At 39.0% G+C, this 13,743-nt stretch overlaps 1 protein-coding gene across 1 annotated transcript in view; it reads right to left on the bottom strand.

Annotated features, from left to right (window-relative positions):
• Positions 1-4,928: 4,928 nt before the first annotated feature.
• PAX9 (paired box 9) overlaps positions 4,929-13,743 on the bottom strand; it is a 41,623-nt gene continuing 32,808 nt past the window's right edge. The window contains exon 4 of the mRNA XM_087951843.1: positions 4,929-6,932. Within this exon, the coding sequence (XP_087807969.1) occupies positions 6,678-6,932 (255 nt within the window). The 3' untranslated portion in view covers positions 4,929-6,677. The remainder of the gene's footprint in view (positions 6,933-13,743) is intronic.

The raw sequence follows: 13,743 nt of genomic DNA, 5'->3' as shown, positions 1-13,743 counted from the left end.
AAACTTACCTGGGCCTATAAAAGCTGTCAATTCAAAGATCCCTATAGGCAGGGGTGGGATTCAACTGGCATTACTACCAGTTCGGTATTTGTGTCTTGCGCGCATGTGCTACACCATTAGCTGAGCCACCAGGACAGCTAATAAGCGCTGCACACGGTTGCGCAGCGTTTCAAAAAGCACTTTTTAATTGCTTTTCAACCTCAGCTGTGCCGTGCAAAGCAGCTGAGGTTGAAAAAGCAGGAAATAAAGGTCAGGTAGGAGCCCAGGCAGGCGGGTGGGCCAAACAGCAGCAGACACAGAACCGGTTCTGTGTCTGCTCCTTTTCAGAGCTACCGGTTCTATAGAACTGGTAGCATCCCACCCCTGCCTATAGGGTCTGTAGTTTGAGCAAAGACAATTTTCCCTCATCTTCCACAGTTCCAAATTGCAATCTTCTTGCAAGGAGCAACTGTATGGAACACTTGTGGGCAAGTTTCAAATCCACTCCTTGTCCTAAAAGGGATTACAAAGAGCCAATCAATTTGCCGGCTTTTTATTCTGTCAAGGTCATTGAATCCAGTTTCAATGGAGTCATCTTCAGTTCACCATTTCTTCCCCTGAAGTCCTTTTCCATAGGATTTCCAGGTGAGCATCCCAATCAAAGTCATATATTTTGTAAATGGAAAAACAACTGTTCTAAAATCAGTTGGTGGCAAGACAACCTATCAGCAGTGGTTCTTTTAAACCAACTATCGATGTAGTATTTCATCATATTCTTTACTGAAGGCAGAAGATACAAGATTTGAGGAATTATTAATAAATTAGGGTACATTCAAGAGAGTTTATGTAGCTCTCCTCATTTCCATTCTCAAGTAGAAAGGAAGAACATGTAGATAAGTTCTATTTCTTTTGTGGCTAGCATGACTGTGAGAAAGGGCTGAAGCATGTATCAGAAAGTGTAAATTGGTTCATCTAGTTTGTTTTAGTTACGTATGAAATCAGAATCCACTGACATTCTATATTACACTCCACTAAATGTTGCTAATAAAAAAACAAGACATGAATTTATGGGAAAATGTGCAAACTCAGGATAAATGCTACCAAGGAGAGAAACTATGTTAGGTGACATGAATGGATGGATAGGAATCAAAATGAGAAAAAATGATTGGGGGATTCAGACACCTAAAAATGAATGCAATAATACTAAGTTTTCTATGGTTAGATACTGGGAAGGTGATATGTGAGAAGTAGTATTAAGACTCAGGGACACATACTGTGTTTTTTTGCTGTTTGGTGGGGGGGAATTGTTTTGGTGGGGTGGTTTTTTTTTTGGGGGTTTGTTTTTTGGTGGTTGGTGTTTTTTTTTTTTTGTTTTTTGGGGTGGGTTTTGGGGGGGGGTGGTTTTTTGGCGGGTTTTTTTTTTTGGCGGGGTGGTTGGTGGTGGGGTGGGTTTTTTTCCCGTTTTTTTTTGCTAACGATGCACTTTTTTTTTTTTTTTTGTTTTGGTGGGGTTGGGGGGGGGTTTTTTCCGAAAATTTTTATATTTGTTTCGCTGTGGTTGGCGCCGGGGCGGGGCTGCGGGTGGTGCGGGGGGGGGGGAAAAGGGTGGGGGTTGCTGTTACGCTACACACATTTCCATGTCAACCTGATCTGTCTTGCTGAAGTTGGAAAAAATAAGTTCCTTGAAACTACAAGTGGTCCAAGTAAAGAGATGTGTAGCTCCAGTTGAAAAAACATGTTCCCTGCTTATTCAACAAGATTTAAATACGTGCCCACATTTTTCTACATCATCATCTTGTGCCAAATTTAAAAGGAAAGTATGTTGTTCATGTAGCAATGTTCACCTTTCACCTCCTTTGAAATTACAACTTACATGTAGTCCACTTTTCTGTTTATTTCTCAAACCAGCATCAAGTCCCAAGTGAGCTTTAAAGCGAGGTGATTTGCGCCTAAGCCCCAAATCCTAGGTTGCGATTCTATCCTATACTTATTTGGCCTACAAAAATTCAGCGAGGTTTACTTCTGTGTGTAGGCACAGGTTAAATCGCTTTTTTCAATCATGCAAAATGTACAGGTGCATGTGTCTGCCACATGAATCACTTCTCTTTATGCTTGAGTATGAAACTAGATTTAATGTTTTCAATTATAACAAAAGAAAGAGAGCTCAGTGGTCTAATACTTGCATAGACTGTAGAATTCTCCAAGTCCAATCCCTGGAGTCTGCAGCAAGTAATAGACATGAACATTGGCTACAGGAGGCCTCGAAAAAGTTTTTGCTAGCCAAAGAAAATAGTGTTGGAGTAGAGGAAGAAATATTTTAAAATCTCAGTTCTGGCTAGTACTTAACCCTGATATCTGAAAGTTTCCAGCTGAACATCTGCCTTCTCCTATAGTCAACAGGGAGAACTTCAGGCTCAAGATGATTGATACTATAAAGCAGTACTCACTCAACACCACGGGTTACTTGTACATGTCTCGTCTTGTTGAGATGAAGAAAACGGACCATTATGACATAATAGCTACAGCATGAATTATTTACATTTGAAGAGAACAAATGAATTCTTGAGGGATCATTTGAGAGGCCTCCTCTCAAATGATCCCTCAGCTGCTTTGCCCCACTTGTGAGGCAAGCTTTGCCCCACTTGTGAGAAATTCATGGATTTGTAGCACTGACATTTTGATGCATGGGCAAGAATTGCCCCAAGAGGAGCTTTGTTGGTTATGTTTACTTGGAAGCAGGAATTATTTTAGTTCAAGAAAACTCACTTCCAAGTGGGTTGCAAATGGCTGCAGCCCAACTCCAGAGTAGTCCCAAAGGTGCTTTTTCAAGAGGCAACTGGACTTTCTGGTTTTTCTTTGAAGCTCTTGAAGACAATGCTGAAGAAGCTTCTTGGATGACAAGCAAAACATTTTCAAACAAAAACCAGAAAGTCCAGTTGCCTCTTGAAAAAAGCACCTTTGAGACAACCATGACCTGGATGACTGAGAATCTCCACAGACATTCAACTTCAGAGTACTTATGAAAACAAGTATTCTTCTGAATGAAGTCTGTAGCTGAAGGGATTGGTGAACCTCAGGGGAACAGTGCTTTTATTTGATTAAGGATTCCACAAAAAGGCACCATGTATTACAAGCATGGGCCTTTGGGCGTTTGGGCCTTACAAATAAGTACAAATATGTACTTACTTTCTGGTCAGCTGGTTCTAGCAGTACTTAAAAATAAAATAGGAGTCTGAAAAAAGTCTACTGATACCAATTACAGTTTGTGAATATTCTCTTTTCAATCTATGATTGAATAATTGCAAAATGAACATATTTTGGAACATTTTCCAGGAAGCCTCAATATGATATCACACATGATTTCCCCTGAATTGCCTTAGAGATCGACCTTTGTTGACCTTTTAAAATAATAACATGACATTTTCAGAAAAGAGACAAGATCTTATCTTATTCTCCCAGCAGTATGCTTAGGCGTAATATGGCTAGGAAGAAATGTAGATAATTTTATTAAGCAGTCTTTCAAAATCTGTATTGAGCGACGTGTTTTTACATTATTGCACTAGACTTACAAAAGTACATAATATATTAATATTTAATCATGCTAGGAGATGTGTCAATTTTCAAATCTTTCCTCCTCGTGGTTATCTTCAACACACAATGGCAAGCTTGAGCAGGTTTCCAAAACTATATTCACAACTTTATTATTGTCCAAGGAGAACAGACCATCTTGAAAAGATTATATTGGAAAAAAATAGAGAGCAATTGGAATCCAAGTGACCATGAAAAGATGCTTGATAAAGGATACAGAAATGAAAAAGATGAATATTGTTAACATTATAAATAATATCTGTAGTACCACCACCAATATGTCTATGAATGAAACATGCTTATGTACAATAAATGTAAACTTTACCAAAAGCCTATTTTAGTTTTACATTCAATAAAACAGGAATTGTAGACATTTTTTCTTCTTTAACTTTTTAAAATGGCAACCATAATTTGGGAGGCTGGGGCTGGAATTACTGAACTCAGCTAAGCAAAGAAATTACAGTACAATTTGCTTTCACAGTGGTTACTTGCATCATAATTCACCCACTTTCTTCCCAAGCACCCCACCCCAAAAAAAGGAATTGGAGGTAAAACTCTTATTATGGATTGGCTTATTGGCTTATTAAAAAATCTCTGCCCACGATTTCACATTAAAGAGACAGGATAACTTTCCGTTTTATTTCATTTTTTCCCCATCCGTGCCTCTTTCATGTCAGTGATGCTACAGTATTATGAATGTAAGTGATTAAATACCATATGGAAAATATTTTCTCTATACAGTATATCCAGAAAAATCAATCATTTTTAATGCCACTGAAATAAATGGATTGATATACTAGTAAGTAAATGTTGATCATAGGCTGCTTCTGCGGAAGAAAAAAGGGAACATTAACTTTGCTGATTCTACCTCCTCCTATAATTTATTGTATCTCTTGAAAGGCTGTGCCAAATGCTAGGAGAGTTTACTGAAGAGAACAGAATGGATGATTGTGGCATAATTGTTGATTATGTTTATTTATTACATTTATTATTTTTAGCAGCAGTTTTCATTGAACATTAGTGCCTTCCACAAACAAAAGGCATCCTTTCATTTGTGAAAGAGAGAAACTTTCTGAATTCAACCCACTAGGAATATAGAGTAGTCCTCATTTAGCAACTGCCTTGTTTAGATCTGTTCACTGTTACTACAATGATAAAAAGGTAACTTTGCAACCAATCCTCCCATTTATAACCTTTGCAGATCTGTAAAGCAAAGGAAAGCTGATCATAAGCACAGTTGCAGTTTCATTTAGCAACCACTTCACTTAGGAACACAGTTGCCAGTCCCAATTATGGTCACTAAATGAGGACTTGTACTCACTTTAGGTCAGCGGTCGTCAACCGGTGGGCCGCAAAAAATTTTTTGGTGGGCCGCAGAAAAATCTCACCCCCAGAGCACCCCCTCCAAAGCAATTAATTCAGGCTGTGCAGAAACACAAGGCTGCGCAGCCCACATGGCCTGCAGGAACCCTCCCCGCCCACTCACTCCTTACCCGGTAAACTTGCCTGCTAAATTGCTCTTTTTCCTTTTTCAGACCATCATCTGTTCTGCTGTGCTGGGAGATTTAGATTAGCTAGGAAGCAGGAAATGGTTGGATTTCTTGCTTTCTAGCTAGTCTTTAGATCTTTGGCTCAGCACAGCCAAACCTCCCTTAGGACTGAAGGTTTGCTTGCAAGCAAATTCAGTGCAAACTCATGGCAAGCGAATTTGAGAGACTGAGCTAGCCGATGGCAGATAGATAGATCTCTGAATGAATCTGTGATTCTGTGAGCAACTCAATCTGCCTGCCTGCTTTGCCTGATTTTGGGTAAAAGTTGCTCTTTTTTAAATAAAAAAATTCAATATTTACATACACGGTGTGTTGTGAGTTAATTTTGTGAGTTTGCTTGCACGCAAATTTTATGTGACAGACTGAGCTAGCCAATGGTAGATAGATAGATCTCTGAATGAATCTGTGATTCTGTGAGCAACTCAATCTGCCTGCTTTGCCTGATTTTGGGTAAAAGTTGCTCTTTTTTTATAAAAAATCAATATTTATATAAATATTTATAATATTTACATACAAGCCATGCCCAGCCAGTCACATGACCACCAAGCCACACCCACAAATTAGGCCATGCCCACAGAACCGGTTAGTGGTCCCTGGGATGTAAAATTATGAGTTTGGTGGTCCCTGAGGTCCAAAAGGTTGGCGACCTTTGCTTTAGGTTCTTTGCTGGAAAAACCAAATGTTTTTCCTTAAATCCAAGTGCTTTCAGGAAGTTTCATACTATGCCGCAAACATAGAATTATCAAAACTTGAACCATTAATACAAATGACATCACCAAGAAGAGAAACAGCAAATTGCTTGGAAATCCTTTCCCATTTTGGCAAACTCGGTGAATTGGGAATGCAATTCATGGAATTCCCACTGAATGTTCTGGAATTGCAATCCTAACACTATTGAAGGATGCTAAAGTGGGAAAAGCACATCTACTATGTCACCACTTAACAACAAAAAGAAAAATAGAAGTCAGTTGACTAGTGGAAATGCAGATGATAACCAAATCCATATTTACAAAGAGAAAACGAAAACATTACTGCCTTTGTGATCACAACAAAATACAGGATAAATAACAGAGCCATGTATTCATTTGGTTCTACAATTTGTTGCTATAAAACACAAGCTGTTAGCAACATTGACTATTCATTTGTCCATATTTTTTCCACAAGAACTATTTTTTGGTCCAGAAGTCAATTTCTATTTGATTGCATTTGTTGATCTATTGGGTTTCCTTGACTGATTTCTCACAAATATGAAACAATTGCACATTTGAAAAAGTCCTGTAGCTTTAAATAAATATGTGTGGTTTTACCAATGAAACAGTCACACAAGCCCTCTGAGGGTTGTCAAATCTTCTTTATGCAGTGCAAAGGGAGACAACACATTTATCCCTTCCTTATGTTATTTACACTTACCAAACCGCAATTATTATTTGTTTTTTTAAGCACAAAATCATGGAAAAATAGTTCCAACTCATTGAGTCAGTCTGAAGAAGAATTATGGGACAAAAGAAAGAACACTGAGCTGAGCCGGATTGGATCAGATGTTCTGTCATATTTCCAATATCAGAGTGCAGAGGCGGTGATGGAGTGACTACCTTCTCTGGCTGCTTGCATGCCCTTGAAAGCCAGTGAAGCTGGAATATCACAGTTGTGGGGTGAAAGAGGATTGCCCCCAGCATGCTGCCAGCCGTGACTACCTACGTAACCAGAAGGAGCAGCACTGTACGCCATATAAGGGGACACCTGGGCTGCTGCGGGATAAGGTGTCATTGTTGGTGCAGAGACAAAGCTTCCGACAGTTGGAAGGCAGCTTGGTGCCTAGAAAACAACAAGAAGAAAAGAGATGACTATTGTTGTTTGAAAAGAAAAGAAAAATGAATGAAGCATCTAAAATGTCTTCATTAATATAGGACCGATTTCAGATACAACATTTTCAGCTCTCCAAGGTAACAGCGAAGTCAATCTGTACTTTCTTACTAGCCAATCTTGGCTCCTGGCAACTGTCTGGACAAGTCCCTGCTCTTTTCTTGGCAAGATTTCAGAAGAACTTTGCCATTGCTTCTTCCCAGGACTGAGAGGGAATGACTGGCCCAAGGTCACCCAACAAGATTCATGTCTAAAGTGGTATAACTCATACTCTTCCAATTTCTAACCCAGTGCCTTAACCACTACACCAAAGTGGCTCTCTGGGTTCATTAAGGATCCCCAAATGCAACTGGGTCAAAAATTTTATAGCAGATTTTTTTTGGGGGGGGAACCCTATTAGGAGGCAAGCTTAATAGCTTATACATGGCAGATCTTAAGGAATCTATATTATTCCTTAAAACCTCTCAAAATCACCCCAGTTCTTCAAGTTTTCAGTGGTCCAATAAGGCCATTTTGCATTTTTTTAAAAACATTTTTCTATGAGCTACGATGAGAAACCCATCAACTGCTAACCCCCTGATGTGAGAGATGTCTTCTTTTTAACCCTCTTTCACAAACTTGAAATAAATACTTTCTAATAAATTAACTTTTCATCATACATTTTTTCTTTCTTAAATTTCCTATACAATCAATGTATTACGTAGCCCTCTATCCAAGTAATTCTGGCATACCTGCATCAGAACTTCCCACGTGAATTGCAGAATGTTTCATCAAAACTAGCACAATTATTCTGGCAGCAACAGCTGGGTAATGGTGGCTATTATCCCCTTACCTTATTGTGCCAGGTTAAGACCCTTCATATGTTACAGAGCTTCTCCTTTGCCAATTCAACAGATCCTTAGTATGGGAAACTGGTTGCATTCCAGTAAACAGTAGTGGGAAAGGCCAAAGGGAAAAACTAAATAACAATGCATCTCAGATTTTAAAATGTTTCCTTTCCAGATTCTTTTAACAGGGCATACCATACTCAAAGGCATCATTAGCATTGCTTGTGAAAACAATATAGGCCTGTGCTTTCAGATTTTTCTCAAAGAATGGCCATAAAATTGCCCTCTGCCTTGCTCCTACAGAGCTCAGTTTGACAAGCCACATTTCAATTAATGGGAGCTGAGCAAGAACACTGCCGAGCTCATTTCTTTGGAATTTGAGCTGGAGAACTTTCCAATTGCTTTTCTGCCTTCAGAACTGAGCACTGCTGGAAAAAATTTCCAATAGCATGAAATTTAATCCCTACAAATATTAAGATGTATATGCTGGGGGAAAAAATATCCAGAACAAGGACATTCAGGCACACACAAGAACACCAAATTGGCATGGGGTGGGGTGGGGATTATTCTCTGCAGCATGCATTCAAGTAAGGATGCAGGCCATTTTGTAACGGTCTGAACAATGGACCTGCTTTATTTAAATTAATTGCCATTCCTTGAGAATTCTACAAAAATATACCTAAGGCCGCTTCTTACACAAAGCTGGTGGAGATTGCTAAAACTTCAGCTCACACCACTTGTTATTCTATCCAGCAAGCCTAACAAGCATCAATAATAAGCCTACACTTTTTTGAATTCTCACTTCATGGGGTTTGAATACCCATTTGAAGACCCATTCAGTCACTGAGTTGGTACCAGAACTACAGTTCTGCCTGCAGCTGCTGCCTCAAGCAGACTTTCAGTCCATGGGCTGCTCCTGAAGTTTTCTCTTAAGACAACAAAGCCTTGTTCCATTGGGCCTTTTTTTAAAAAAAGATGCCTGAATGACAGAAGTGGTTTGCTATGCAGGGTATGTGGGTGCTTTTTTAAAACTTACATGCACTTTGCTCCATCTAAATAATACTAAATCCCTCTATAATCACAGGGGCTGACATCTTGTGCCTCAGGCAAAGCAGAAAATGTTGCCCCCTCCCACCTCATTCAAAATGCAAAAGCAACTGTTTGTATCTTACTTCAGCTCTTGAATGGGAGAAAACACACACACACACACACACACACACACAAATTCAGAGCTGGAGGGTAGATCATAGGCAGAGAAGGAACAGCCACCTGAGACAGTTGGGCCATTCTGCCAGACAGGAGGGCTGGATCTGGCAGTCACAACTGTGTTCCACTTTGGACATATTTTATGGACATCCCCCTCACAAGCATGACCTCTAAAATGTTGCTAGTGCAAGGTATAAACTGGGAGAGACCAATGATAAAAATGATCTACACACTGGCTTACATAGGGTATTAGAACCCAACATTTCATTCAAATGACACTTTGGAGAATAGGCAAGTGCCCCAGACATTTACATATTCATTTAAAGCAGATGCCATTTGATTCAATGGGACTCACTCCCAAATAAACCCACTTCCATTAAAACAAAATCACTAGTCAGGGAAACATGAGCTATGCTTATAATTTGGGCTACATGGCTTAATAGAGGAGTTGAATCCCATTTGTTAATGTGACAGTTTATACAAGAAGTACATTCACTTGCGAATGAAGTGAAGGGGATTAAATTCCAGAACCCTACATATATTGGGCCAATAATTCATCTAGAGAATTTCAGTTGAAGGAAATGAATACCAAAATTCAGAATCAGGAGTTGAGAGAACCCTGTGGTGTTTATGAGTTTTGAAGGTACTTAGAAGTCTTTTCTTAAGTGCTGGGCTTTCAGAAACATTTTTTTAAAGTTCTGTAAATATTCTACCATAATTGAAGCCATTGTTTATAAAAGGAAACTGAAGTATTGAAGATCTGTTAGTAGATGAATGGAATCTATAGTCCCTTTTTGCCCAATATCTAAGAAGCAAAATCCACAGGGGAGACATGTTGAATTGTTTCAGCTGCTCAGAATTAATGCTTTGTAGCAGTCCAAAGAAAGTGGAAATTCAGAGGAGAGAACAGTCTTCTCCTTTTTCATGGTTTATCTGTTTAGCAAAATGCATTTTTACAATTTTGTTGTAGCTGACTCAACAGTTACAGTGCAAAGAGCTGTCCGTGGGAGTTACCCCTCAATTATGCCAATTTAATCAAAGTAGAGAGTGGGCTCAAACCTGTAAACAGAATTAACATGAGTTAGGATCCCCACCCATGCACATAAGCATTGTGTTAGAGAAACTGAAGCAACATCCATGTTTCTGCTGAAAACTGGGAATGGCAGCCTTTCTGGCCATAGATTTAATGTATACATTTACATGTGGGAGCCAAGTAGTTCAGCAGCCAATCACAGAATGCATTCATATGACTAATGTCATTGTGAATGCAGCAGGTATATCTGTTTCACAATTCTTACCAAAAGGGACTTACAGCATAAAATACCACGTGAAACAACCAAGTGAGAAAAGATGGCAGGAAGAAGCAACAAAAAAATACATTCCCAAAAATGTGAGCTGTGCAGAGAGCCTTAAAGAATTAAATCAGACAGTTGCACAGAGGTTATCTAAGACAGTCCTCTTCTAGACATAAGAGTTGGAGGAAGTCCTAGCATCAGAACTTGCTATGCTAGCCAAAAGTTAGGGCCTTCCCGTTCCCTTGGGGTTATTATCAAGAATTATCCACATCTGATTGACCACTGCCACTCTTTCCTGCCCAGTCTTCAGATGTACTTAGGCAGAACATCTGGATGAAAGCAGTGGATTAAATCTATTTTTAAAGCAGCCACCATTTTACATTTTCTACAGTTGGATATCTGGTGTTAGGTATTACATTTTCAGAAATCTAAGATGACCACACAGTGATGTTTAGTATTCAATATAGAATAGAATGGAATGGAATGGAATGGAATGGAATGGAATGGAATGGAATAGAATAGAATAGAATAGAATAGAATAGAATAGAATAGAATAGAATAGAATAGAATAGAATAGAATAGAATAGAATACTTTATTGGCCAAGTGTGATTGGACACACAAGGAATTTGTCTTGGTGTAAATATCTCAGTATACATAAAAGAAAAGATACATTTGTTAAGAATCAAGAATCATAACATGCAACACTTAATGATAGTCATAGGGTACAATCAGCAATCAAATCATACTAGGAAACAGTCAATATAAATGGAAAGGATACAAGCGACAAAGTTATAGTCCTACAATCACAAGTGGGAGGGGATGGGTGATAAGGAGTGATGACAAGATTAACAGTAATAGTAGTGCAGACTTTGTAATAGTTGAACAGTGTTGAGGGAATTATTTGTTTGGCAGAGTGATGGCATTTGGGAAAGTGCTGTCCTTGTGTCTAGTTGCAGTGCTCTATAGTGTCATTTTGAGGGAAGGAGTTGAAGCAGTTTATGTCTGGGATGTGAGGGGTCTAGCCCACTTTTTGACTTGTGCAGTATACAGGTCTTTGATTGAAGGCAAGTGGGTAGTAATTTTTTTTCTGCAGTCCTAATTATCCTCTGAAGTCTGTGTCTGTCCTGTTGGGTTGCAGAACCAAACCAAACAGTTATAGAGGTGCAGATGATAGACTCAATAATTCCTCTGTAGAACTGTATCAGCAGCTCCTTGGGCAGTTTGAGCTTTCTGAGTTGGCGCAGAAAGAACATTCTTTGTTGTGCTTTTTGATTTTTGATGTTAGGTGTCCATTTTAGGTCATGTGATAAATAGAACCAAGTTTGGGTCTCTAGTTGATATGTTTTCTAGTAGTTCCTAACGTATTCTTCGTCCGTTTGTTACCATGGGGCAAGTGTCGTCCTGTCTGTATGTTGTCCTGTTGGGTTGCAAACGGTGTACCAGCAATTTTAGTTTTTTAACAAGATGTTTAGTGCAGTCATGGTATAGGGGGGGGGGAGAGTGGAAGCACGTGGGGGCCGGGGTTGTACAGGTTATATGATTCTGCCTGGCTTCCCTCTGTTAGGAACTTATGTACTACAGGTGTTCAGCTCCTTGGTCTGTGTCTGAGGGTATTGAATGCTTAAGTCTCGGTCTTGGTATTTGGAGTTCAAGGGGGGGGGGGGGTGGTGCGAGCCATGATAGAAGCCATCTGTTGTCTATTTGTTGGCAATGATGGGTTAACAGGGATCATGATGGTTTTCAGGTGGGACAGCACAAGCCTTTCAAAGATTTTCATAACTACAAATGTTAGAGCAACTGGTCTGTAATCATTCAGTTCCTTGATGGAGGACTTCTTTGGCACTGGGATGATGGTAGAGCATTTGAAGCAGGAAAGAACATAGCACATCTCTAGTGATCTATTGAAGATTCTACTGTAGATATTGCTACAGTGGAGATAGGACACAACTGGAAAGTAGTGTTGTGGAACATTATCTTTTTAAAAGGTTCTGAATGTGTATGGGAATATTGTGCTTAATGAAAAGATGAGGCATGGATTTTAACCGTGGGGTTCTTTTCCAATTTGGACCTAGCCACAGACCTTTTTTGTGTTCTGGGGGACAGGACATTTCACTGTATTGTTTCAAGCTGCTAATCTGATTCCCAAAATAATGCTAAAATGTTCTTTTTGGCTAAAGAAGGAGAAAGCCTTAATTAAATCTGCATGTTTAGCTAAGTAATTAGTTGTTGGCAAGTATATCTCAAAAGCAGATATCCCTGTCTTATTGGATTTAACAGATCCTCCGGAGAAGTTTTCCCAGTTTAAGAGCCAAGAAAGAGAATGGCATACACTTTTTGAATCCTAATCATTTTTTTCTTTTCTCTTTTACCCATGTTGACATCATCCTCTCTTCCCAGAAGTAGGAGGGTCTTGATTTTATTGGGCTAGTGTGTGAATCAAAATTTCTCAAATGCCATTTTCTTTGTTGGGAGATCTCTAGTTGGGATCCTAGAAGCATCAGCCATTCAGTTGCCAATTACATTTAGACACCCTGCATTTCTAACCAAGAAGAACAGATGATCCAAAAGCCTGGAGCTTTTCCATCATTTTTCCCTCAGAAAAAGAATGAGCAACAGAAATTGGATGCTGACCAGATAAACAAATGCAAAATGCTGACTCATAGAAGCCTCACTCATTCCAGCAATAATAAAGGCTCTGGATACCCATGAACAAAAGCTCCTACTCTTTCTCCACCAGAAAACTAATATTTTTTTTTCTTCAGTGGGACAAGTGCAAGACCAACATCTTGGAGCAGTAAAGAGCTTTGCAACTCTATTGTAAAACAATATTCAGTTTAGGCTTTGTGCAAAATTGAGGTATGCACTGCTAAACTAGGTGGATCCTAGTTCTCAAAACGACGCTATGGAGCACTGCACATCAGAACAACTAGACACAAGAACAGTTTTTTCCTGAAAGCCATCACTCTGCTAAACAAATAATTCCCTCAACACTGTTCAACTATTTACAAAGTGTACACTACTATTACTGTTAATCTTCTCACCACTCCTTATCACCCATCCCCTCCCACTTGATTGTTTCCTAGTATGATTTGATTCTTGATTGTACTCTATGACTATCATTAAGTGTTGTACGTTATGATTCTTGATTCTTAATGAATGTATCTTTTCTTTATGTATACTGAGAGTATTTACACCAAGACAAATTCCTTGTGTGTCCAATCACACCTGGCCAATAAAGTATTCTATTCTATTCTATTCTATTCTATTCTATTCTATTCTATTCTATTCTATTCTATTCTATTCTATTCTATTCTATTCTATTAAATCTGTCTTCCTTCTCTTCCTGCTTTTCTCTCCTTTCTGTTATTGTGGCTTTGGTTCTTCTTCTACTAGGTACTGCATTGTTTAAAAACTGGAAAAATCAATTCTCCAAA

This window comes from Notechis scutatus, chromosome 1 (genome assembly GCF_049901735.1).
Source record: "Notechis scutatus isolate UNSWTSFEM ecotype Mainland chromosome 1, rNotScu1.2, whole genome shotgun sequence".
NCBI classification, from domain to species: Eukaryota; Metazoa; Chordata; class Lepidosauria; order Squamata; family Elapidae; genus Notechis; species Notechis scutatus.
The sequence above is the reverse complement of the archived record's forward strand: the minus strand, read 5'-3'. Positions and strand labels throughout refer to the sequence as shown.